This window comes from Portunus trituberculatus, chromosome 46 (genome assembly GCF_017591435.1).
Source record: "Portunus trituberculatus isolate SZX2019 chromosome 46, ASM1759143v1, whole genome shotgun sequence".
Taxonomy (NCBI): domain Eukaryota; kingdom Metazoa; phylum Arthropoda; class Malacostraca; order Decapoda; family Portunidae; genus Portunus; species Portunus trituberculatus.
Genome location: NC_059300.1, coordinates 9133486 through 9161068, shown reverse-complemented (window position 1 = coordinate 9161068; position 27583 = coordinate 9133486). Strand labels below are relative to the sequence as shown.

Sequence of the window (27583 nt, the reverse complement as noted above, 5' to 3'; positions counted from 1 at the left end):
AATGACCACAGTCCTCACTATTTCAATCCCCACATAGTTTTCTGAAACTGTATGAAATTACTAAAAGGTAAACAGAGGAAGCGGTGGCGTAGTGGATAAGGTGGTGAGTGTGGGATCGGGTAGACGTAGGTTCGAATCCCACCACCACTTTGAAGCTATGCCATTTGTCGAGTGGTTTAAAGATACCTACATGTCACTATGATACCCAGGTTCTAGGTGATTATACCAAAGATGCGCTTCGGTGGTGATATGGGCCCTAATATGGGTACAACTATAAATAAACTTGCCTGCGCCACTAATGGGCGAAAACTTAACAGCGCTTCCCAAATATACTCTTCAAGTATGCCTACAGGCGCTATAGGCCATAACGTGAAAAAAACAATGGATATGGAAATGCGTTATGGTACTCAAGGAGTTAATGAGTCACTGAATGAATGAAACTTTATGACGGACTATATCTTTTTAGTTTTCCATTTGTCAGCTTCAAAAGTAGACGTACGTTACCCTGGTACAAGACAGGAAGAAACGCCGAGAGAAACTGATTTGTGGTGGTAACAGATGGATACTCGTAGGGAGATAAATATTTTACTGACCACAAACTTATTGTAACAAGTATTTCTTAATAATTCAGACGTATGTGATAATTCCTAACTGTGTGACTGAATAGAAAATATTGATGGCAAAAAGACGAAAATATCAAAATAAAACACATAAAATACTAGATAAGAACACCATAAAACAGAGAAAATAGGGAAATAAAAACAAAACGTGAAAACTTCAAGGTTGAAAGATAACAAGTGCAATGTTGATGTAGGAGTATAGGAGCCTCTTCTGTGTCGCAACCACCTACACTCCTCTCGTCCCTGGTGATGGTGGAGTCTCTGGGAAGGCAACGAGGTGGAAACACGGGTCTCGCCACTGATGTGCACCTGCCTCTCATTAGCGCTACATTACCTAACAGCCAGGTGTGGGAGGAAGGGAAGGAGATCATGAGAGGATGAGAGACAAAGGCTAGATAGGGAGTAGAGAGGAAAGATTCAGTAGGGAAGAGAGGAACATGACGCGTGAGGAAAGAGGGAGAGAGAGAGAGATGGATAAGGTTAATTTAAGAGTAAATCATGTCCGGGATGAAAAAAAAAAAAAAAAACTGTAGATAAATAAATGAATATACAGTGCAAAGAGAACAGGAAATTAGTACGTGGAGGAAGATTATTTTAGTTAAAAAAAAAAAGTGAAAATGTTCTCCAGTCTCTCTGTCTGTCTGTCTGTCTGTCTTTCTTTCTGTCTGTCTGTCTATCTGTCTGTCTGTCTGTCTGTCTGTCTGTCTGTCTGTCTCTATAACTTAATCATGCAAATAAGCAGTTCGGTATATTACGTGCCTGTCTGGTCTACATTAGCTGTTATATCATCATAAGTTACCGTGTGTGTGTATATGTGTGTGTGTGTGTGTGTGTGTGTGTGTGTGTGTGTGTGTGTGTGTGTGTGTGTGTGTGTGTGTGTGTGTGTGTGTGTGTGTGTGTGTGTGTGTGTGTGTGTGTGTGTGTGTGTGTGTGTGTGTGTGTGTGTGTGTGTGTGTGTGTGTGTGTGTGTGTGTGTGTGTGTGTGTGTGTGTGTGTGTGTGTGTGTGTGTGTGTGTGTGTGTGTGTGTGTGTGTGTGTGTGTGTGTGTGTGTGTGTGTGTGTGTGTGTGTGTGTGTGTGTGTGTGTGTTCCATTCTTTAGAAAAACAAGGAAACACACACACACACACACACACACACACACACACACACACACACACACACACACACACACACACACACACACACCGCGTAGTGTAGTGGTTAGCACGCTCGACTCACAATCGAGAGGGCTGGGTTCGAGTCCCGGCGCGGCGAGGCAAATGGGCAAGCCTCTTAATGTGTAGCCCCTGTTCACCTAGCAGTAAATAGGTACGGGATGTAACTCGAGGGGTTGTGGCCTCGCTTTCCCGGTGTGTGGAGTGTGTTGTGGCCTCAGTCCTACCCGAAGATCGGTCTATGAGCTCTGAGCTCGCTCCGTACTGGGGAAGACTGGCTGGGTGACCAGCAGACGACCGAGGATGAGGTGAATTACACACACACACACACACACACACACACACACACACACACACACACACACACACACACACACACACACACACACACACACACACACACATCTTCATCCCACTAATACCTTTACAACTGAAATCTACAACTAATGAATTTCTCAGTAATACTTTTTTTCTATCTTTTTTCCTTCCAGGCTTTCATAAGAACATAATATTTCTACCTTACCTATTTTTCTATGTTTACTACTTAATAAGACATGCCTGTCCTTACCTGAGCGTCTGTTACGTGGCTGAGCAAGGAAGCACAACCGGCGCTGTTAAAGTAGTCATTCTCGTTGCTCGAACTTGTGTCTCGTTGACGCAAAGTTAGTGAGCTAAGTTTGTCGGAAGAGAGGCCTGAAGGGGAGAGAGTGGTGCTGGAGGGAAGGATCGAGCGAGGAGGCTCGGACTGGGCAAGAGTGAAACGTTAGAAAGAGAGAGAGAGAGAGAGAGAGAGAGAGAGAGAGAGAGAGAGAGAGAGAGAGAGAGAGAGAGAGAGAGAGAGAGAGAGAGAGAGAGAGAGAGAGAGAGAGAGAGAGAGAGAGATGGGAGGGGAGGGAAAGAATGAAGTTCCAAGAGATTTGGTAATAAAAAAAAAGAAAAAGAAAAGAGTGACGCATGAGAAGGAAGAATGGACGGATGGACAGAAGAACGATAGAGCAAAAAGATTAGAAGCATGTTTGCGGAAGGAATAACAAATGCTCGTAGGATGAAAAAAAAAAAGATAAATACACATCAGATTCCAAGAGACCTAGCATGAAAGAAGACGAGAACGAGGGCGAGGACGAGGACGAGGACGAGGCTTAGGGAAGGAGGAGCACAAAGGCGAGTAGCGAGCCCCTCTTAGCTATTAATGAAGACTAAACAACGACATTGGCGAAGAGCTGCTACTGTCAACGCCTAATAGAAAACAGTCCAGAAAAGAAATAACAAATCCTGGTCAAAAGACGCCACGGCAAATGAGTTCCCCGTCCCGCGATGTACGAGAGACGAGAGATCCCAGAAGATGCCAGGAATTACACTCATGCTGAAGGTGTACTTGTGCTGCTGTTGGATGTGCTACTTATAAGAAAGTTCTTGTATCCTTCTTCTCTATCGACGGGCTTTATGATGTCCAAGAAAGATGAAATTTCTGTCTTTATTAGTGCATGATGTTGGGTAATGTTCTCTTTGTGAGTGGTCTACGAGTATACACAAACGCTCTCTCTCTCTCTCTCTCTCTCTCTCTCTCTCTCTCTCTCTCTCTCTCTCTCTCTCTACTATTATTTTCAAAGGTTATAGACATTGTTAGTAGGGTTTTCGAGTGTTTCTCCGGTTCATGATGTACAAATCTAGTTAATCTGCCATTAGACCCATAAAAACACCCTTAAAAACCGGCGTAGCTTCATTGAGAGCCTCTTGAATGTAGTGAAGTTGGTGTGCAAAAGTGTTTCAGGATATAGTTCTGTGTGTCAAATAGAGAGAAGTGTCTGTAGCGACATTCCCTGGGTCTATGTGAGCCGCACCTTCACTCGCCTTCCCCGCGATGGCCAAAAAATTAAACTCTGACTGACGAGGAGGTTACGAGCAGTTTCCTCCGGCGGCGCCTCTCCAGAAGCGGCGGGAAGAGGAGTTTCCTTTTTTACGGTCGCAACATAACAAGTATGCGCCAACTTTTATAGCCTCGTCAATGGCCTCCCTCGAGCACAGCGTCTCTCTGCTCCCGCGTTAGTACCGTCCGTCATGAATCTCTCTCGCTCTCTCTCTCTCTCTCTCTCTCTCTCTCTCTCTCTCTCTCTCTCTCTCTCTCCGGTAATCTTTTCTCAGAGGAAATCTAATAATGTGCTCTGGAAAAAAGTCTCCGGAGTGACGTTCGTATAGTCCTGCGTGTCAGGCCTAGAGAGAGAGAGAGAGACGAAGGGAGAAAGGACAGCGTCATCGTCATCTACATATCAAGGCGAAAGGAAGGTTCTACACACACACCCACCCACCCACCCACCCACCCACACCGCCTCAGTCCTCGCTGTGTCAACATTTCAGATATCACGACTTTCTGTACGGCACATTAATGTACTACTTTTCGTTGGAAACAAACCCAGGAACGTGAAGAAATGGTGGCAGTGGTGGTGGTGGTAGTGATGATTATTATAATAGTAACGATAACTGTATGAGGAAGACAGAAGGAAAAGAAAAAAGAAAAAGAAGAAAATGACCAACAACAGCAACAACAATAACCACAATAACAACAACCAATCAACATTAGCGATTCCACAAAAGGAAGAAAAATAAATAAATAGACAAAAAGTAAGCCGTTATCGAGTCTGATTAAAACCCGTAGCACATGAGAGCCAATTCTCAGTTCATTATATCAATTTATGGCTTCTCACTGGGACCGAAACCATCATATTTATTTTTTCTAACTATAATATTCTATCATCTAATCTGCCTTTACCGTGTTCGTGTACGAGTATTCCTGACTGTCAATTTGGTTAGCTTCGGTTAGGTTAGGTTACGAGTATTCCTATCTTGGTATATATGAAGTGCGATGAAGGATGGAGCGGTGATGGGAGTATTTACTATTATCCTTCTTTGGGTATTGCTAAATTATGTTTAGTGTCTCTTACATATTAGATTCCGATAACTTCTTGTAATCTTAGTAATTTTTAGTTATTTTTTTCCTTCTCCCTTTCTCATTTCTTTTTATTTTTCCCATCGTTCTTCCTTTTACTTTATTTTTACTGCGATATGTTCTTTCTTTTCGTGCTTGATCTCCTTTTGGTGTTCTTGGTGTGTACCACTGAACCACTCGAGTCCTCGAAGTTACCAGAAAGAGTGGCGATCCTTACGAAATTTGATGGACAAAAAATAGCTGCCTTCATTCTCTATTAACCAATACGTGACATTAATAGGGAGCTTTAAAAGAAGATGAGATAAGTTCATGGATAGGGATGATAGATGGAATTAGGTAGCTTAAAACACACAGGGACTGCCACGTGTAGGAATGGCGGCCTCTTGCAGCTTCCTCTTCTTATGTTCTTATGTTCTTAATATAAGAAACATCCTCTCTCTCTCTCTCTCTCTCTCTCTCTGGCTATAGTCTTTGAATGAAATGTTCGGTTTCCTTTTCTACTTCGTTCGGGGCGTTGACGTTTTGATTTCCGGAATATGTTCACTTGTTTTGTGGTTGTTCGGCAGTCTTTTTGTCTTTTCATTACGCAATACTGCGTCGGTACTAGCAGGAATTCAGCTCTCTCTCTCTCTCTCTCTCTCTCTCTCTCTCTCTCTCTCTGATTAGGGAAAGAACAATGCATTCATTATAAGTGAAAGATTGTAACTGCCATATGACATCGATTCGAAAATGGTATGGCTCTGTCGGCGACGTGATGATAGGCCGACCTGACGAGGATCGAAGCAAGTGTAACGTCTTTGTCTGTTATGTAAGCCTCAGGTGTGTGTAACTGAGAGAATGGAAGATAGCGAGGCGGGTTAACGACAAGCGCCGTCGGGAGTCATGTAAGTGTCGTTTTATTGAAGTGGAACAGCCGCCTTACATCTTGTTCATTATCTAGGATAAGCTATGAGCGTATCTAATTAACATTGTGACATGTATTCGACATCTTTTCTTGATAAACACTAGTTACTAGTTTGAAGAACAAAAAAATTTGGTTTAGCACGATACGACCGGTTATGTATTTTGTTGAATCTCTCTCTCTCTCTCTCTCTCTCTCTCTCTCTGAAGGTGACTTAGCGGTGTAGATGCCATACAGCTCAAGAAAAGCAGTGAGTAATATTATCTACTCTAAGTCATTCGAACAGAGTTCACTCTTTTTCATAAATTGAGAATATATATATATATATATATATATATATATATATATATATATATATATATATATATATATATATATATATATATATACACACACATATATTCTCAATTTATGAAAAAGAGTGAACTCTGTTCGAATGACAGAGTAGATAATATTACTCACTGCTTTTCTTGAGCTGTATGGCATCTACACCGCTAAGTCACCTTCAGAGAGAGAGAGAGAGAGAGAGAGAGAGAGATTCAACAAAATACATAACCGGTCGTATCGTGCTAAACCAAATTTTTTTGTTCTTCAAACTAGTAACTAGTGTTTATCAAGAAAAGATGTCGAATACATGTCACAATGTTAATTAGATACGCTCATAGCTTATCCTAGATAATGAACAAGATGTAAGGCGGCTGTTCCACTTCAATAAAACGCCAATATAGCTACATCTGTTCAGTTAATCAACATTGGCCCGTACGCTATGTTGGAGTTTGAATTGAGGTCTTATAGGGAATCATGCAGCTTAATGTTTCAGGGTGTGGTTCACGTCAGCACTGTCAGGTTGCAATGCTTTCTTCTTGGACGAGTAATGTTATCTGGTGCCTTAGTGCCTCACTCTGATTTATACTCACTAAAAGAATTCTTCAGACAGTAATGACATTGTAATAGCAAATTCATTCCCATAGACAATAGCATGAACAACATTCAAACAATGGTACGAACAGGGATTCGAAGCAGTGGAACGAGCTGCGACTAAGTGACGGTCACGTCAGTGCTGATCGTGGCTGTTGGTGGGCAATACGGAGCTCCCAGGTTAGTTGTATCTAAATATCTTTAGTTTGTGATTTGATCACAATTGTATAAAACAGCAATACTGGTTATTGTCATGAAGAGCCAGTGGGACCTTGAATTGATTGGCAGTCGTCGGAAAGCCGCGACATCCCTCACCATCTCTCCGCCGTGACTAGTGCCAGATACAGAACAAGGTACGATTGTTTCATTTTCTTAGCTATTACAGCAGTGCAGGTAATATTTTATCCATGTTTAGTTTTTATTTGTTTATTTTCATACAAAAGGACTGAAGGGAAGATAATAGGTGGGTGGAAAGAATCATTTTGTGACGTCACTGATTTTCTCTTCCCTACTCGACGCTTGACGTGTGGTTTACTCGTTAGCGTTTGTTTCCTTCATATTATTTATCATGTTTATATTAATGCACATGCTAATGCTGGACAGTCACGGCATTATTTACCTTGTCCGTCATTTTGAAATATTGGTTGCACAATGACAGTAATCATTACTCAGTGGAAGTTTCGGGGTTTCTTGAACGATGACTAGTCGTTATCATAACTGTCCATTACTCATGTTTCGTAATACCTTGAAGAGAGATAAGGAATTGTGAATTTTATTTTATTATACGTATTTTAATGTTTTATTTGGTTTTATTGTTTTCTTAGTATTTTGTTACTTTTAATTTCCTTGTTTTTAATTGTTTCTAGTTTTTTTTTTTCATAAACTATTTTTTTTTTTTTTTTTTTGGTTCTTCTCTAGAATCACTGCTCCACGCCGATCTGTATAATACGTATAGCACAGTGCAGTATATGTAACGTGTTTACTATCAGTGAGTTTTGGCGAGTGCTCGGCCTTCAAATGTGGTGTGTTCGGCGAGTTTTCTGTAAGTCCAGCAAGCTGCTGCGAGCCACGGAGCTCCATCACACTCAGAAATGAGCAGTACACTGACTTGCATTTGTTTCTAGCTGGGGTTTGTGGGTAACTGGTGAATAGGATTCTTATTGTGTCTATAGTTCTTTTGTCCAATGACGTGCCACCACCTCTTAACAGCACGAGCTGCGCCATTGGGAATTTGTTATATGTATTCATAGGCGGGGCAGACAGGTGCACAGACATCTGTGAGTAGTTGAGCTATGGCCACCAGTGACACTAGTTGTAAAGGTTGCGAATTTGATTACTGGGAAATCATCGATCCTGCGATGCAAGTCAGTGTACAATCGAGAAGAGGACCAACCAGGACCTTCATCCTTTCGTTAAGGTATTGTGAGGAGGGTATTGGTAGAGGTAGGGCATATTGTGTGAAGCTATAAGAGAACCTGTGTGGGGGGGAGGGAAACTGCCCCAAAGCAAGGATACGGTAGGTTAGGTTTGTTAGGGTTAGGTTAGTGTTGGAGGGGTTCTGTAGTTTTATCTTTTTTTTAATTAAGAAATTGCAGCGGCACCAAATGACCTAAGCTGTTCGGCGCCTTATCTTAAATCCATCCATCCACCAGCAGACTCATTAACCCTAACCATATGGAGGGTGTTTTTCACTGTATCAGCTGTAAAGAGATGCTGGATGGTAACAGCCAAGGCTTCTTTCTTCGTTTTGTGTCGCTTTGTAAGGGGTTACGTCTTCTTCCTATTGCAGATTTTGTCTATTGTTAAATTTGTTCATTCACTTTCTCTTTTCACAACTCTATTTGCGTTTTTTTAGTACACTTTAATACTTTTCAATTTTCTCACTACGGTATTTCCACCATACAATCCTAATATAATGGTAATCCCTTATCTATATGGCCTCTTCTTCCATTCTTCATCATTTATTTCTGTAATTTCTGTCACCAGCTGTCTTTTCTCTTCTTCATATCTGTTACATTCCACTACCATATGCTCTGTTGTTTCCTTCACTCCCACACATAAGTTGCAACTCTGTTCCTGTTCATTTCTGTTACTACCATTTGATTCTAAGGCACTTATCCTTGCCATGAACAGTAACCTAAATCCTCATTCCCCTACATACCACTCTATCCTTCCTGGTTTGTTTGTTTTTTGTTACACCATTTCTTCTCCATTCCCAATTTCCACCCCCTCCCCCAGGAAATTAACAGATCACGGGGGAACGCCACGGAACGCCTGACTTCCGATCTTTCTAAGATTTCCGATTGGGGCAGAGAAAATCTAGTAGTTTTCAATGCCTCAAAAACTCAATTCCTCCCTCTATCAACTCGACACAACCTTCCAGACAACTATCCCCTCTTCTTTAGTGACACTCAACTGTCTCCCTCTTCCACAATGAATATCCTCGGTCTGTCCTTTGCTCATAATCTTAACTGGAAACTTCACATCTCATCTCTTGCTAAAACAGCTTCTATGAAGTTAGGTGTTCTGAGGCGTCTCCGACAGTTTTTCTCGTCCCTCCAACTGCTTACTCTGTATAAGGGCCTTATCCGTCCCTGTATGGAGTACTCTTCGCATGTTTGGGGGGATTCCAGTCACACAGCTTTGCTTGATAGGGTGGAATCGAAAGCTCTTCGTCTCATCAACTCCCTTCCTCTGACTAACTGTCTTCAGTCTCTTTCTCACCGCCGAAATGTTGCATCCCTTTCTATATTTTATCGCTATTTTCATGGTAACTGTTCTACTGATCTTGCTAACTGCATGCCTCCCTCCTCCTGCGGCCACGCTGCACAAGGCTTTCTTCTTCCTCTCATCCCTATTCTGTCCAACTCTCTAATGCAAGAGTTAACCAGTACGCTCAATCATTCATCCCTTTCACTGGTAAACTCTGGAACTCCCTCCTTGCATCTGTATTTCCGAATTCCTACAACTTGTCTTCTTTTAAGAGGGAGGTATCGAGGCATTTGCTCCCCTAATTCTGGCTGACGGTTTTGGCACTTTTTGAAGTCTTTGGAGAGCCAGTGCTCAAGTGGGCCTTTTTCTAACTTTTTTTTTTTGCCCTTGGCTGGCCCTCTTCGCTACGTAAAAAAAAAAAAAAGAAAATACATTTGTTTGTCTCTATTCTCCAGTCTATCCCAGTCTTTTTCTAAGTTCTCTTTTCTTCATCTGTTTATCTCTCTTCTGTATGATAATCCTGGTCTGTCTTCTGAGATCACTTTCTTCACTCATATATCATCTTCCAGTCCTGCTATTTTCTTGATAAAAGACAGTTTTTCCTAGGCAATTCTTTCTCAGTAGGTGATTCCCCATGTTAACTCTGCTCCTTATAAATAGTGTGGGACTGCTATCCCCTTCCACAGATTCCTGCCAACCTCATATTTAGTTGTTACCCTGCTTCCACCATTTAGGATCATTCTTGCAGCTCTCCTTGCTTTGTTTTAATTTATTTTCCTTTTTCTTTATCCATCTATACCTTCACTACAAACCTCCATTACTGAGTAAGTTTACTTTTCCACCACTTTCAGTATACAGTTTCCCATCATCCACTGATTGTCCTGGTCTTCTTTAATCTGAATTACTTCGCACTTTCATGAACTGAATCTTAGCTGCCACCCTTTTCTGAACTGAGTTGTAGTCTGCAGTAGTTCCTCCACGTGTTCCTTCCTGTCTGCCATCAGCACCACGTCATCAGCATATGCCAGAAAATTTACACACTTCTGCTGTATATTCTGATTCTTGTTATCAGTTCCTCCAGGTGTATGTCGTACAATGGTGGGGACAACACAACCTTGTCTCATTCCCACATTGATCTCTAACCATCTCACTGATCCAAGCCTGAATTTTACCTCATTATCTTCATACAAGTTTTCTATCACTTTCATAGCTTTTCAATTTCCTCACTACAGTATTTCCACCATACAATCTTAATATAGTGGTAATCCCTTATCTATATGGCCTCTTGTTCCATTTTTCCTCATCAATTATTTCTGTAATTTCTGCCACCAGCTGTCTTTTCTCTTCTTCATATCATTCCTATGTGGTTTAGTAGGCTGAGTAGTCTTCTTTCATCAACAGTATCATATGCTTTCTCTATTGAAGAATACCAAATACAGTTCCTTCCCAGTTTTTCTTTTCATGGTTCTTTCTTTTCAATCATATCATATTTTTCCTATGCCCACTGTGTTAGTTTGTCATTTATCATTATGCCACACATTGCCAGCACATTCATTACAGCTATTATGCCTATAGGTCTGTTGTTCTCAATGTTGTGTTTGGATTTTCCTCCTCCCTTATGAATTAATGTCACACTTTTTTCCAGTCTTCAATTGAGTACAACTCCTTTCTCTAGAATTTTTTCAATTAACTCCTTAGTTGCTAGCTTTTTCAGTTCAATCCCTCCATTCACCAAGGATGCCATTAGTTCATCTGGCTTTTTCTAACTCAGTTTTTTGTAAGGCCTCTTCCACATCTTTTTCACTTATCTCTATGGCATTCATGTCCTTGGTGTTAAAAATTATGTCTTAGTTCTATATTCTTCATTATCACCTTTTCAAGAAACATTCTATTTCAGCTTATATCTCTTTACTATTCCTTGTTTCTCTTCTGTCAGCTTTGTTTCACCTCATCATGTATTACTCCTTTCCTTAAGCTCCTTTTCAATCTATTGAAACTTTCCTTCTTTCATCCTCCACGTGGCACATTCTTCCAATTCTTTAATTTTCTTTCTTACCAAGTCTGAGCCTTCTTGTATCTTTCCCAGGCATGCTGCCATTCTTGCTGGCATTCGTTTCCTTATTTCTTAACTTTTTTATACAGCTGTGTCTGTATCCTGTTTTCTATATTTTGGTTGGCTATCACTTTTCCTTCCTCTTTGTCTCACCATCCTTTAAGTCTCATTGGGCCTACCTTTATTTTCTTAATTTTGATTTCTTTGACTGCTTCTTGTTTTAAAGATTCTTGGAGCTTATTTTATATAGTGTCTACACTCACCTTTTTATCAGTAATTACTACTTGTATTCCCTTGTTGACCTTTGTTGCATATTTCTCTGTTTGCATCCTTTAGTTTCTATTCTTCTAGCCATTTGGTCTTTTCATGGTTTTTTTTTTCCATAACTAATGCAAATTAAAAAGTGGTCTGAGTATTTTTCCAAACATGAAGCCTTTTTCTTCTACTTTGTTGTTTACAAGGATATAGTCAGTAGTTGTTCCACTAATGCTGTCATGCCAGGTTGTTGGGTTTTTTAGTTCCTACTTTTTTTTATTTTCAATTTTGTACACTCCACAAAGTCTAGTGGCATCTGGCCATTTCTATTATTTTTTTTTCACTATTCAGTGACCTTTCACTAATCAGTAACCATTCATGTCATATACCACCATCCAGTACTCATATATCTACTCTTTTTCACTTGGGTGCTGAAACTGCAATTGTGTTTTCCTGAATTTTAAAGACCACTTATAATATATTGTGATATAGCAGACTAAATATTGTCCATAATGAAAGACACACATGCATAATACTGCTTTGAAGACAGCATTATCTCTTATTTTTTACCTGGTAGAAGGTGATGCATATGGAAGAGTTCCAAGAATCAAGTTTAACATAGAGGTAATGTAATCTTGAAGTTATTCCCCCACAATGTTCTCTTCCTCTTTTATTCAGGGACAGAGTATGAAATGATTGATGTGAGTACAAGTGTATGGTACTTTGCCAGGGCCACCCTGTGCGGAGAATGGCTGACATAGTATATTGATTGGTAAATAGATATAAATAAGGTTAAGAAGACAAATGAGTAGGAACTTAAGAAAGTATTTATTATCACCATCCAGTACTAGAATTCGTTGTATCAAATGTTACTAGTATACTGACATGACTTTGCAGTGGACAGTGAAAAAAATCTATCCTAAAGTATAAACATTTATCTACAATATGAAACATCGAGGAAGCTTTGCAAAATGTATGATAAATAATATTTTATTTTCATGTACAAAAGCTAAATAATTGAAGCAGGGAACTTTGTACAAAATATCATCGATGTGGCACCCACCATGCAATCACAGTGAGCTATGAAGAAAACACGTCAATGAGTAGTTTAACAATAAATATGAATGAACAAAATGGGAATAAGTGAAATCTATGATATGTGGATTCACCAGATCTGGCAGCTGTTTACAGATTTCAATATATTGGGCAACACATGTACTTGTCAACAGTAAATTAGTCTCGGTTCCATATCAAAGTACATTTGTAACACACATCAGCACACTTAGTTGCATTTGAGCTTGAGCATCACCTACATTGATTTTCTGAGAATGTCAAAGCCTATAGTAACTGTCTTGTGAGTGACTATATGAACACCTGAGGACTTAAGACACCAAGTACTTTCATAAAAATGTAGTACAAATTATGAAACTATATATATTTCTTTGTATTGTGTCAGAGCTCAGTGGTTTCAAGTTTTTTGTCGACCAAGGGGTTCGCAATCTTGTGGAAAGTCTGGTAGAGATTGGCTCGATACGTGTCGTTGATATTTGGATGTTCATTGTTCATCAGCTGGGTATTGGACCCCACAGTGCTGGACTCCCTGTTAAAGAAGAAAAAAACATTTTGATATTTTACTTGGTTAATATCTTGATGCGTAAATCTAGCAGGAATAATAATCCCAGGTTTAAATCAAATCGCATATCAATATGGATATGTAACAATATCATCACCACTGCATTCAAAACTCACCATAAATTCCTTGAATGCTGCTACTGAATAATAATACATTTAAAAATTGCTATTATCGCAGAAAGTGCTTAAATTAAAGTGGCATTTCAAAGAAATAGATTATAAATAGATTACTCTTACATTTTAGACATTATCAATTGCTGAATAGATTAATAATAAACATTTGTCTTAGGGAAGGAAGTATGCAATCAATGAGACTAAATAAAATGAAAGTGTTTAATATATTGTGTAGAAATGTTTTTTTTTCTTTCACATCACAATTAATAAATGTTACCATGCATGTAATGTCTTGAATACTTTACATATATTATTTCTACTGTTTTCACATTTTTGCTTAGATATCTTTCCTTCACTTGTATTTTATTACTCATCACTCTTGGATGACCTTAAATAAATAGTGTCATAAGAAAATCACTGTAAAAGTGAATGCATGAATATGGAGGGAGCAATTCAGGTACTGTCTGTGGAAGCATTATCATCCAGAGAATGATACCATAGCAGTCATAAAACACACTCTTGGCAAACAACACTTATTTATCTACATCATTCTCATTTTCACATTTCCCAACCTATTCTCTCCATAGGTCTTACTATATAGAAACTTTTCAAGTTCCCATATCAGATTAAACAACATGGCCATAAATGCCACTGCTTAGAGCCCTTAACAATTGCCTATCACTAAGTAGATACTGATCTTTAACTTGTTCACAGGTCACAGACATCAGTGAGAGAAGAGCTGGTACAAAAGCAGCAGCTGGATGTCTGTCTGTCTACCTGATTGTTCTTAGACATCAGTGAGAGAAGAGCTGGTACAAAAGCAGCAGCTGGATGTCTGTCTGTCTACCTGATTGTTCTTAGAAGATATAAAAAAAATGCAGGAAGAGAAGGAAGGAGAAATTTAAAGTCACACTGAGAACATGTAACTTTCAATTATCTGATATATTAGGAGAAATTTAAAGTCACACTGAGAACATGTAACTTTCAATTATCTGATATATTGCTATTAGATCCTTCAGTATTGACAAACCATATCTTCAGTAACACCGAGTCCATTTTTGTATTTTAGTTTTCTTCAGCATTATTCATAACACTGTTTTAAGCTTCTCATACCAACACAAAACCATGTGAGTATTAAAGCAAGGTTAACATTTACTACGATGTTACGACTTACGACCATGGTACGATAGATATCATGTCGCAAGGAATTGATGCGATTTGGTGCGAAAGCCGTTGGAGCCCGAGAAGTGGCATGAATTTTGGTACGATGGTAAGATCTTGGTAAGACTTGTGGTAAGACGTGTGAGACTTTGATGGTACTACGTTGGTTAGACTGGTAGGACTTGGTAAGTACCTGCGTTAGACGTCGTACGCGTTGGTGAGACCATGATACGACTAGTAAGACCTCACTGCCTTTGGTTGGAATGTTTCAGAGAACTCGGAGGGGTCGGAGGTGTGTCATGATCCTGTATAAAAGGAGGGGCCCTACAATTTGCAAATCATATTCCTCCTGACCTCCGAAGAAGATGGACAACTACAACAACTACCTGGCTGGCCTCATGCTTGCAATTGTTGCCGTGATGGTGAACCCCCTCCTCAAGCGCCTCCCAGACGGGTGTGGGCACCGCAGTGACTTTTTTTAAGAAGAGAAGTATTCGGCGACTATGACAATCTGCTGGTGGAGCTTCACCAGGAGGATTCCAGAGGCTTACCACAACTCTCACAACAGGTCTCGCGCATCGTATCACAGATCTCACGCGTCGTACCACAGATCTCACGCGTCTTGGCAAAAGTCGCACGAGTCTAACCAAATTCAAAATTGGTAAGAAGACTAGTTGGACTTTTGCCAAGATGCGCGAGACCTGTGGTACGACGCATGAGACTAGTACGACTTTGTTCCGACATGGAGTGAGACATCTTGCCATCACACGGGGTCACACCAAGTTTTCTAAAATTTTAGAAAACTTGGTGCGAACTGTTACGACGTATGACGTCGTACCAATTTTGGCGAGACCTTGGTATATGACTAGTGGTTAGACGCGTCTAACTATGGTCGTACATCGTACCGTTGTAGTAAGTGTGTCAACCTGGCATAAGTTACAGGTGCCAAGACTTTACTTGTTGCCAATCCTAGCAACACACCAGGTGAGGCTTGTTTTTTTCTTTGACTGGTTCAGACTCCTCAAAAACAAAGCCTTTAAGGGTGCACCCATTTGACTTTCCCAAGGTCAGAGTATATCACTTTGTCATCTCCCTCCCCACCACACCCTCCTCTGTGTGTTTATATATTTACTTAGTTGTATATTCCAGCATTGAAGCAGGGCTAATAGTGACACCTCTTCATGATCGTAGTGTGTTCTTGCTTTTTGTCAATATTTCCTTGAAATGCTATACAACCCTTACTGCTCTCAACAATAGTTTCACATCATCTACAATTAATTAAATTTGTCGCTCAAGAAGCTGGTGCTCAAGAATTGCATGTGTTTCTCATACCTTTTCAATTTCATCTCATCTCATTAGTTGTTATCTTCAAGTATTGCAGCAATCATACACCTAACGTCTTTGTCCACTAGTATAATCTTTCTCTACAGTACTCTATCTAATCTTCCAGTTGTCTCAGTCCCGATAGTGTTTCTAACACTTGGGCCTCACTTCTGGCTCTCATGCTCTTTCTTTACATACCTGGCAGAACCATCTATATATACTATTTATTTACCATTTCAGCACAAAGCAATTCACTACAATACTGGAAACAGGAACACTACCTAGTCCCCTCTCTCTCCCTGCTATACATCACCAGGCCTTGTTGTGCTTAAGATTCAGCAGTATATATATATCCAGTGCTGCAGCTGTTGTTTACACATCCACTCTCTATGTCACATGTGTGTTCCTATTTTTCTTTGTTTGTTCTCCATTCACATAGCAAGTGGAGGAGGAGTAAGACTACAGAGTTTAAGCTATGCTAGACTTGGTATGTGAATGTAGTGAAAAGAAAATAGGAAGAAACACACACACAGTGTAGCAGACGTGTAAACAACACCACCACTGGATAAACACAGCAAGGACTGGTTATGTATTGCAGGGGGAGAGGAGGTAAGGTAGTGTTCTTGTCTCCCTAATTGTAGTGAACTGCTTTGTGATTGACAGCGAAAAACAATGGTAGGGGGAAAAAAGTATTGATGGTGCTGCCTGCCATGTAAACAAAGACAAGGCCCAGGAGTGAGACCAAGGCAATAGAGACAATTTGAGGACTGGATTACTACTGTAAGGGGAGTTTTCAGGTTTTAAAAAGGAAAGAACCAACATGAGAAAAATAATATCACAGTGGAGTTGGAAATTAAATGTGATGAATAGAGAGAGAACAATGAGACGAGGATAACATTGGAAAAAAAAAAAAAAAAAAAAAAAAAAACTATGAAGCAGCACTGGAGGTGGGCACTAACGTGAAGGTAGAGGAAGAAGCTATGAGTGAAACAAAGCAGGAAGACAAGAAAAATCCAGTATTTGTAAGGGAAAAGGAGGAGATAGAGATGGTTTAAGAAAATTATCTCAATGGTCCAGGATGAGAAACAGGGACTAGGCAAAGAAATTGAAGAAATATATAAACTTTAAAAACAGTGAGGGAACTAAAAGACCATTAAAAATCAAAATGAATACTAAGTGGAAAAGGAGAAATATTGTTAGCAAAGGACCAGAAAACTGGCTGGGAATACAGGATATAACATCTGGATTGAGGGATATGAACCAGATAGGGAAAAAGAACTGAGAAATGAAGTCAAGGAAAAAAAAAAATGGGAGGACAGAGAACACAAAGAAATATCAATCAACCTTAAATACTAGATAGACATAAGGCATATCTGGGAAGATGATATACTAAGAGATACAAGCAGACAGATTAATATCAGGAATACTGGAAGTGAGAGACTATATATTGGAAAAAGGACTAGATGTATGTATAACATGAGACAAAGTTATATGAAGACATCACATCAAATTTTAAAGGACAGGGATATAATGTTTGAAGGAAAATAGAAGGGAAAAAGCATAAGTACTGATGATAATGGCTTGAGATGATCTATATATATGTGGAAGAAGTATATGGAGATTAAAGTACTACTGGTGGGAGACCTTAACTGAAAAAAGGTAAATTGGGAAGAAATAGAAGTAAATTGTTATGCTGGAAAAGTCATTATGATCCCTGCTTGAACCCTGAAATATACAACTATGTAATGGACAACACACAGAGGGTAGTGGAGAGGGAGATGACAAGGTGAGGCTCTGATCACCGGGAGGACAGGACATGGACCACGTGGGGAAGATCAAGTGAGTGGAGTCTAAAAGATATAGTTTTAGAGGGAGCTGAACTAATCAAAGGAAGACTGAAGCCTTCATCTGATGTGGGGTCTTCCAGGTGTTGCTACCAAGAATCAATATTGGTAAAGAGACATTCAAGTGCTGGCAACTGTACATAAGAATGAGACAGTGATTGTACTAGTACCATAAATGTTTTATTCCTGTTTCCTAAATTAAAAATAGTGGACCATTTCCTCATTTGTCACAGTTTATGAAAATATAGCATATTCAATTGATAGCAAAACCTCACCTTGATAATGGGTTGGGCACATTGCTGTGAGTGATGTAAGGCATATCACGGTCACCTCGAGGAGAAAGGCTGTGAGGGTCCACTGCATTGTCATCCAAACTGTCATTTCCTTCACTTTGATGACTGTAATGTTAACAAATAGTAAACAATAAAGCTTATGAAGCTGAATCTATAAATGTACTTTCCTGTACACTTGCAAGGAAACTTTTTAGTTTTCTCAAGAAATTTAATGGTTACTTAGAAGTAAATAAAAATGAAAAACCAGTAAGTGTTTATCTATATAAATTATATAAACAGCATAATAAAGTAATAAATTATATAAACAACATAGTAAAGTAATAAAGTACTTTTTAGTTACAAATGTGAAGAAAACCTACATTGTACAAATAGTGACATTGTGTGGTGGCTAAATGATGGAATTGGGAAGAACTCATGCAAGGCAACTTATATTTACTTAGGCAAAATATAGTTAAAAGAATGACAATAAAAGTTTGTGGTGGCTAAATGAAGGGATTGGGAAAAACTTGTGCAAGGCAACTTAAACTTACTTTTAGGTACTTTTAAGCAAAATATAGTCAAAAGGAAAAAAATTAAGCAAAATATAGTCAAGACTAAGAAAAAAAAAAGTTAATGTATAAATTGTTCCTGACATTAAGAGGACAATTGTGAAAATATCTCTGGCACCTGACAGGCTGATGAACTCAGGATACATAAATCATAAACAAAACAGAAAGTCATGCAAACTCACACAAACTGTTGATACCTCAGGGAGTCCTCATCCTTGTACCAGTCATTGTCAAACCCAGACATCCATATGGGGTTACTGCCCTCCACGCTGTGAATGTTGGTGTTAGGAACGGCAGAAGTGCGGGTGAGGCCTGGATCGTGTGAACCTGTAGACAATGAACTTACTAGTGGATGGTCACTATTGTGCTCATTATAAGTGTGCAGATAGATAATACATTAAGGATTGTGCTCGTTATATATGTGCAACTAGTAAATATATTTTGCAACTAGTAAAGATAGTACATATATTTCATCTTAAAGATCTACACCAATAGAAATCTAAAATTTTAAAAATTAATTCATGCCATACATAGTTTTAAAACAAGAAGAAAGGAGATTTCATAGCAATTGCCTTATTAAACAGGATGCAAGAAATAAGCACAAGACTACATATTAAAGGAAGGAAAAGAATCCAGATACATGCACATACACACAAAGCACACACACATGGGAACACAAGACTGGCAATCTGCTCTACCAGGATTATAAGGCTACAAATGTTCAGCCTTCTAGTCATACATGCATTTTTGTACATTGAATGCTCAATTTCTTTTATTTAGTATGACATTTGTCATCAGTACACTCAAAATCAGTCACCCAGGAAAGTAGAATTATTTTTCAAAATTTCATTCATTCTTGTTTACATCATACATAACTACAACAAAGTGATCACTTACATTCTCCAAAGGCTGTGGCAGTGGCAGCCTTCAGTCGTCTTGAGTAGCGGGCTTTTTGTGACAGACAGAGTGCCACAGTGAGGACAAGAAGCAACGTGAGGAAGACGATCACTCCAACCAGCCACAGGAAAAGCAGATCTTCCTCCTTGGCTCCGGCGGTGATCAGCTCGGCACGCTGGGTGTCCAACACATTTAATTCCTATGGCAACAGTAGTGAAGATGTTAGTAAGAATTAGCCTCTTGTTATCATGCAGTCTTGGAGGAAATAAATCCACCATTAATACAGCAACCAAGCTTAAAAATAAGCAACACTGTTTATAAAGAAATGCATTGACCAAGCAAACTACTATTTAATCATATTGTACTACTTTGTCTAATTAATCACTTCCTTTCACCAGTTCCAGCAAGCACCATAGCTCAACTAGTATGAATATTGCTTTCATGCCTACTCATCGTTACATTCAAACAAAAGTTAAAGTTTCATATATGATTTGGAGCATGTTCATTAATTATCCCACCACAAGAAAGAAATCTTAACAATGGCACATATCCACATGTCACCCCATGAAATACCATGAAAGCAAGCATTTATTAATAATGCATGTAAAGACTAACAGTCAAATAGCACAAGATTAAACATTCATGCATGAGTGTATATAATTACTGTTACTCATAAACCACTACTGTGTGATTTCTACAAAAGCTTACTGAACATATTAAAAAAATATATTTCTGCATTCCAATCTGCCCTATAAAAATTGAAATGGTTTCTGACATGGTACTGTTCATACTTTCCCATAAGAAGTACATTATTATCAAGGTTGCCCATAAATCACTAATGTTACTAAAACAAGAAGTAAAAATCCAGCATAGACTGACCCTTGTTTCAAAAGCATTAAATGACAATTTTTCAAACTATCTGGACAATGTGATAATAAATAATAATAAAATAGGAGTAAATAAACAACTAAAAAAAAAAAAAACAAGTAAAGAGACACATCATTGCATCAACAGTACCTTAAAGAGGTGATCAAGGTGTTCCACATTCTTGTCAATCATAGCCAAGACTTGCTTCACTTCCAGGACGGAGTTATCATTGCGGTCCACCAGATGCAGATAAAGGTCCGTCTTTGTCTTGTCAACTGTGCCATCGTGATTTTCATGAACTCGAAAATCATCAACATTAACAATTGCTCCAGTGATATTTCCAAGGTAGTCTCGGAAATATTCTACTTGTTCTCGAACCTGTAAAAAATTAAAAGTATTGACAGATAAATTAAAAGTAAAAAATTAAAAATATTGACAGATAAATGAAAATACTGAGGCACTTTACAATATTACCTAAAAACAATAAACCATACTTTAGTTAATCATTTAAATACCATGACTGTCAAACTGAAAAGTTAGTTTTGTTTCAGACACCAACTTTCAATACCTTCTTCCAGCCACTTTTCATTTAAGGAGAAATAAAAAGTGTCTGTGGTTTCATACATTCCATCAGCAAAACTGCAATTCATGCTGACATAGTAACATGAGGTATTACATAACATACTTATTTATTCTGACTCAAAACAATGACATACCTCATCTGGTGATTGTCTGAGAATGAATCTCACTCTTTGGTCTTCTCGAAGTAAATATATGAACACTCTTGCTCGGTCTCCCCATCCACTTGAATCATTGACATACACCTTCATGGAAGAGAAAAAAAATTAGAATGTGGTCATGGTAATTATATAATTGCACACAGAAAACTATGCAATCAACTACAAATAATATTTCAAAGTTCACTTAATATGGAGTAATGAGTTTACACTATATAACTTTTTATATACCTTGAAATCAAAATATCCTTTCATTCCTTTCTGAGGATCAAAGTTGAGCTTCACAATTCCAGACACAGGATCAACAAGGAAGGGTGAACGACGAACATTATCCAAGTTTTCTGATAATGTTTCTTGGACACGGCCATCCATGTAATAACGCAACCGACTATTCTCTCCAGCATCTGGATCATAAGCCTGAAAGCAGTTCCCAAATAAGTAATTTTGAAGGTAAATTTCAGAACACAAATTGGAGGCGTTCAAATGCAAGACAAGACGGTAAATATTAAAGTAACACTTTTTCTTTTGCTTAAAGGTAAGCTTTGACCAAACACATCAAACACAAGAGAACAATATCTACATATCAATGAACAGTATTCTGCCATATGGTCATTAACTGATAAAAAATACTTAGTATATGAACTTCATTTTTCTTAGTATTAGTCTTCTTGCTACAAGCTTTTCACTCCTGCCTTACCGTCAGTCTCATAACCTGAAGACCAAAGTCTGAAGCAGTAGTAATGCCGCCGGTGAACACCTCTCGGGTAAACTTTGGAGGATTGTCATTGATGTCGTTTACAAAGACATGAACTTTGAGAAGTGTGTCATCCCTTGGATCAAAGAAGGAAACAGGCTCAGGTTTGGAGAGACAGTCTTCTGTAGCCTTCACAAGAAGTGTATAATGGTCATCTACTTCTCGGTCCAGTTCTTTGACAGCCTGTTAAAGGAAATTGAATTATACTAATAAACATATACAAGTGAAGAGACAGAAAAATTCTCGGAGGTACATCATATATATATAATATATAAAGAATGATCTAAAATGCCACAAATATATGAAAAAAACACCTTAAAAATAAAGAGATTCAATTCAATTGTTTCTTCTGGAAACCACAACTACAAGCCTCACCATTATTTCATGGGAGAACCGATCCAGATTGAAGGTGTTGTATTCATCTCCCCCAACAATGAAGTAGCACACCTGGGCAGTGTTCTCTTCATCCACATCATCCAAGTCAACTGTGTCTACTAACTTGAAGCGTTCTGCTCTTGGTGACTTGTGTTCTGGAATTCCCATAAATTAAGCCACACTTTTCCCATCCCCAATTCCTCCTTGTTTCCACATTGCTTACATCTGTCTGCATGCAGCATCATCATGCTTAAAATATACATGGTGAAAGGTGGCAAAGGTATGGTAAATGAGTATATGTGTGAGAGGTATCGGTGAGGCCAATAATTTGAACAGGTAAGAAGGGAATGTTTGCACAGAAGTGGTTCAGCCATATGGCCACCACTAATTTTATGGTGCACTCACACAGAGATTTATAGATGAAACTGACATAGGCTTGTAATTACCATAACCACAGAAATGCCTTTTACCTGTGAAATTCATGACAACTTCATCTTGAACAAACTGTGGTTCATAGTCATTGACATTTCGAACATAGATGGCAAGATCAAGATCATTGGAAAGTGGTGTTGGTGTTCCCTGGTCATATGCCTCAACTCTTATCTGCAAAAGGAAATGGAAATTACAATACTGAATAACAATAAATGTCAAAATTACAATTCCTTGCTGCTGTACAAAACTACAACCATTTTTGTTGAATACCATAATTAAATTTGCTTTATGACTTAATAGTACTGTCATAAAATATTCACTATCACTACCACTATTCCCTATCTCTCTTGCTCAGAACCACATTCACTTAGAATAATCCAGAAGCAGTGAAGTGCATTACTTTGTTTTCCCTTCAATAACTACAAGCTCCTATGCCACTCCTGGGATTTGAAAAACTTGCTATCTTTCAGCATTATAATATTCAAGATAGCAATCATACACACAAAAACACACACAGAAGAGAGAGAGAGAGAGAGAGAGAGAGAGAGAGAGAGAGAGAGAGAGAGAGAGAGAGAGAGAGAGAGAGAGAGAGAGAGAGAGTTATACATGGACACTCATAATCAGACAGTTTGCAACTAAGCACTTCGAGAAGTAACTTGTACCATTGTCAATATTATTATACATTACACACATACTGCATTCTTTCCATATCCTACAGTGAATTATCAATAGACTGGATAATGGGTCAAAAGACTCACCTCATAGAGCTTCTGCCTTTCTCTGTCCAGAGGCTTTTGCAGCAGTATGGCTCCTGTTGTCTGGTCTATGGTAAAGGTCTGCCAGTTTCCCAGACCATCTTTTAGGATCCTGTAACGTACTGCTCCATTGATGCCAATGTCCTGATCCGTAGCTCTCACCTGTATCACCAGGCTCCCAACAGTAGCATTCTGTAACAAAAGTATTAAACTAAGTATCCCAAGACTTATCATTAACCCATACCAACCACAGTGTAAAACAATAAGTAAAATTATGGGTAAAACTGAATCAGTCTTATCTTATAGTTCAATAATTTATATTTTTGTTTCCCTTAGTAACTGATCTCTTATGCAAAACAAGTTAAAGGGAAGGTGAAGATTCTTCTGTCAAGACTATCTCACAAGATACACTCTAAGAGGAAAACAGAAGTTAAGAATAAAATATGTAGATTTTCCAAAGTCAAGATGCTGAGTATATTGTTGGTTAAAAATATTACTTTCACAGTAAAGAGGAGAAAAAATTATATCAAAACATGAAGAATATAAGTATCATTCTCATCCTTGAAAGGAATTAGAATTACACATATTGGTAGTAGTTCCTGATTTTAAAGAAAGCAAATCCTTTTGAGCCAAAACTTACAATGTGGCATATTTTGTGGATCTTAATCTAACTTCCTAAATAAAACCATGTGAAATTACATAAAAAAACTTAGTTTGTCAATATTATAAGGATGCACAAAAGATACAAAGGCAGCTCAGTCTACAAACCTCTGGCACTTTGATTGTAACATTTTCAGATGGAGAGACAAATTCTGGAGCATGGTCATTGAAGTCTAGTACACATATATTAACATGAGACAAGACGGAGTTTGGTGGGAATCCTCTGTCTTGTGCTTGTATCTGCAGTGAATAATTTCCATACTGGGCTACAAGAGGCTTGGCAGCATATATTTCAGCTGCTGTTTTTTCTATATTGCGTATCTCAAACAGACCTGAAATGTAAAACATGATGTAACGAGTGTTCCAGAGCACAATAAATGATGTACAAATAATTTAAACTTCATACAATTTGTTTAATATTATTTCAAGAATCAAAACTGTATTGTAGCCACAGTAGCATTTATAGCATGGAAAAGAAAAATATATAAACATGAAAAAAAGTGCAACCTGACATGACCTCTACTTCTGTTTGGGTTAACAAGGTTCCTGTAAATTCTATATCTGCCTTCATAATGTAACTGTCTCCTTATGCACACAACTTTGATATACACTATTGCCACATGATATTTCAAAAAAGGAATGTAGAAAACCTCACCTTTCTCATTTCCACCTTCAATGGAAAATAGGATCCTGCCATTGGGCGAATTTATGTCATCACCATCAGTGGCACGCACCACAGTGATGGTTTCCCGAGGCCGGTGAAACTCGGTGATCATGGTGCATTCTTCCCGTTCCTCAAACACAGGCACTTCATCATTGATGTCAGCAACTGTTACCCTGAAATTGCAGGAAGCAATCTATGTATATTACTCTAATCATAATACATATTCCACATAGATAAACAGACCATAATACCATAGGACTGGAAACAATTGTAATATCTTAAATTACTCTAAACATGATTTAGTTACAACAAATGCAACACAAAGAAAATAAAAAAAATCAACAAGTAACTGACTCACCCAAGCTGCATAAAGGCATTCCTAGATTCCCCTGTTGCATATCCAAACTGGTAGTTGTCCCAAGCCTCAATGAGGAGGTTGTAAGTGCTCCTCTCTTCCCGGTTCAAGGCAGAGGCCACGGTAATGACACCAGTGTCTGGATCAATCTATGAACAGAGTACAATATAAGGATCTGTCTATAACCACTCACTTCAATACTTCACTCACTTTCTCATTAGAATAAAGAATAATTGCATCCTAGATGTGCAAAATTCAGTCCAACCTCAAATTTTCCGTAAGATGATTTTCTGTCTAATAAGTAGGTAACAAGGCCATAATCATCTGAGTCGGGGTCAGTGGCAGTGACTGTTGTTACTGAAGTGCCTGGCGGAGCATCTTCTCTTATGGTCAGGTTGGACAATGGGTTGATAAAGGTAGGATTGTTGTCATTCTCATCTATAACCTGAAAGATGAGAAATTTGGAGGATAATTATTTGTTGTTCTTCAGGCTCTATGATTTAGCATGTCCTTAAATCTGTAAAAAAAAAGGTAAAAGGCATGTTCAGTGTCATGTAACCAAGAAAACAATTATCTAGTCATGAGAATTGTGATAATTGTCAACAATGGATGTACTACCTGATCTCTATGACAGGAATAACACACACTCACCTGAACCACAACATCAACAAAGCTTGACCGAGGAGGCACACCAGAGTCTGTGGCCTCCACAGAGAAGTTCAGCCATGCAAACTGTTCCCTGTCCACTCGATCCACAACAACAATCTCTCCGGTCTCTCTGTCAAGTTGGACAAGAGACAGCACTTCCTTGGGACCCTAATGAGGGATGAAATAAATCACAATAACTGATACTGTACTAAGTATAATACTTGTACAAGCATTAGCCAAGTAAAGTAGATTATATCATGTAATCTTTAATACTTAATTGTAGTCCTCAACATTACCTGCATAGAGTATGTAATAGTCCGGTTTTTATCAATGTCATCAGCCACTACAGATGCGACTGTTGTCCCTTTCTTGGAATTTTCAGCAAGACTTCTCCGGTAATATGGCTTCCGAAACTCTGGATCATTATCATTGGTGTCCTCTATAAGGATAGTAAGTGTGGCTGTGGCTGTTTGCTTCTCTGTAGAAGCCTCCAAGTCCTCACATATTAGTCCTAGGCGGATCATCTCTACTTGCTCTCGATCCAGAGGTATCACAGTGCGGATCACACCATCCACTTCATTCATTTCAAAAGCACTCATATAGTTGTATTCAGTTGGCTGAAATAATGAATAAAAAAGTTGGTCTGGGCAGAGCAAAACATTCCTATGTACTTGCATACCTTTACAGCAAATAATCAATAATGCAAATACATTCTGGATTGTGGCGTGGAAAATGTCCTCACCTTGACAATGGCCCCTTCCTCATTCCTGGCCTCTGAATTCTGGGGATCAAGTGAGTACCGGAGTCTGGGCTGAGCATCAAGGTCCACCGCCTCCACTCGGTGCACATAGAAGCCACTGTTGACATTCTCATATATCCTGGAAAAAAAGTTGCTTTTTAGTACAATGTATAAACTGATTGCTTGACTTAACAGATGGTGTTTTCCTGTGCAACACACAATGTAGTATATCTGTACCCACATCTGAAATATTTTGAAATCGTATCATATCCAAAAGAAAAACGTATAAAAAAGATAATTAATTTTGGCGATTTAACTATGTCTGATTTATAAAGCGACGCACTGTTCTATAATTTGATTTCTGAATCAAGCTAATGCTTTGAACTCAAGTATGGCTATAATGACTTATTCTTTGATCCCACTGCTTCTGCCAACGAAGCACTACTGGAGTCCCAGTGTTGGCACTGCACCAAAACTTCATATTTGCTGCCCCATTGTTAGTCATTCTTAAGGCTTGATTCACACTATCACTCCAGTTGCACTACACTCACAGTTCAGTCTAATATTGTTACATGCATTTCATTGCAGGCATTCACACTGGTGGTTTTGCTCCACTCCCAATGGATTGAATATGTTTTGACCGGAGCAAGAGTGGAGAGGGACTGGAGAGATAGTGTGAATCAAACTTAAATTGGCTTACGCTATTACCGTAGTACCGAATACTTCTTTGTGTATCCAGCCACAGCCAGGAATGTTTTCGTGTACCGCCAGACACTTGTTCTTCACCCCAAAACTGCTCTCGGTAAATCTATAGAACAGCAACTCCTTACATATTCTTTTCTATTACCCACCTTCCCCCCAACAAGCTTGGGGGCACGTGGGGAATCGGGGGTTTTGGTGGGGGAGCCAAGAGGTGAGATATGGCGACCCAAAAAAATCTAAGGACAAAAACCTAACCTAACATAACATAACCTAACTGTGGGGGCTGTGGCCCCCGGACCCCCCTACAACACTAACCTAACCCTAGCATAAACCTAACCTAATGTAACCTAACCTAGCCGAGGGGGCTGCGCCCTCCAGGAACCCCCCTCTGCAACACTAACCTAACCCTAACATAAACCTAACCTAACCTAGCCAGGGTGGTAAATGTTTACAATCACTGTACAGTGTAAATTCCTAAAATTTATCCCCCTTTCCCCCCAACAAGCTTGGGGGACTGTGGAGAAT

General features: G+C 38.8%; 2 protein-coding genes across 2 annotated transcripts in view; one reads left to right on the top strand and one right to left on the bottom strand.

The window, feature by feature from the left end:
- The window catches only part of LOC123519705 (uncharacterized protein DDB_G0271670-like), a gene marked incomplete at its 5' end in the record, with an annotated part of 152057 nt that extends 151056 nt beyond the window's left edge, over positions 1–1001 (top strand). The window contains one exon of the mRNA XM_045281206.1: positions 815–1001. Coding sequence (XP_045137141.1) covers positions 815–1001 — 187 coding nt within the window. The remainder of the gene's footprint in view (positions 1–814) is intronic.
- An 11366-nt stretch (positions 1002–12367) lies between these two features.
- The window catches only part of LOC123519704 (cadherin-23-like), a 90688-nt gene continuing 75472 nt past the window's right edge, over positions 12368–27583 (bottom strand). Inside the window, exons 18-35 of the mRNA XM_045281205.1 lie at positions 26360–26495; positions 25914–26234; positions 25621–25785; positions 25235–25414; positions 24973–25118; positions 24606–24787; positions 24059–24282; positions 23294–23482; positions 22574–22706; positions 22104–22258; positions 21672–21911; positions 21206–21391; positions 20954–21061; positions 20388–20615; positions 19371–19569; positions 18656–18800; positions 17908–18030; positions 12368–13158 (exon numbers count right to left, since the gene is read on the bottom strand). Of these exons, the coding sequence (XP_045137140.1) occupies positions 13011–13158; positions 17908–18030; positions 18656–18800; positions 19371–19569; positions 20388–20615; positions 20954–21061; positions 21206–21391; positions 21672–21911; positions 22104–22258; positions 22574–22706; positions 23294–23482; positions 24059–24282; positions 24606–24787; positions 24973–25118; positions 25235–25414; positions 25621–25785; positions 25914–26234; positions 26360–26495 (3208 nt within the window). The 3' untranslated portion in view covers positions 12368–13010. The remainder of the gene's footprint in view (positions 13159–17907; positions 18031–18655; positions 18801–19370; positions 19570–20387; positions 20616–20953; positions 21062–21205; positions 21392–21671; positions 21912–22103; positions 22259–22573; positions 22707–23293; positions 23483–24058; positions 24283–24605; positions 24788–24972; positions 25119–25234; positions 25415–25620; positions 25786–25913; positions 26235–26359; positions 26496–27583) is intronic.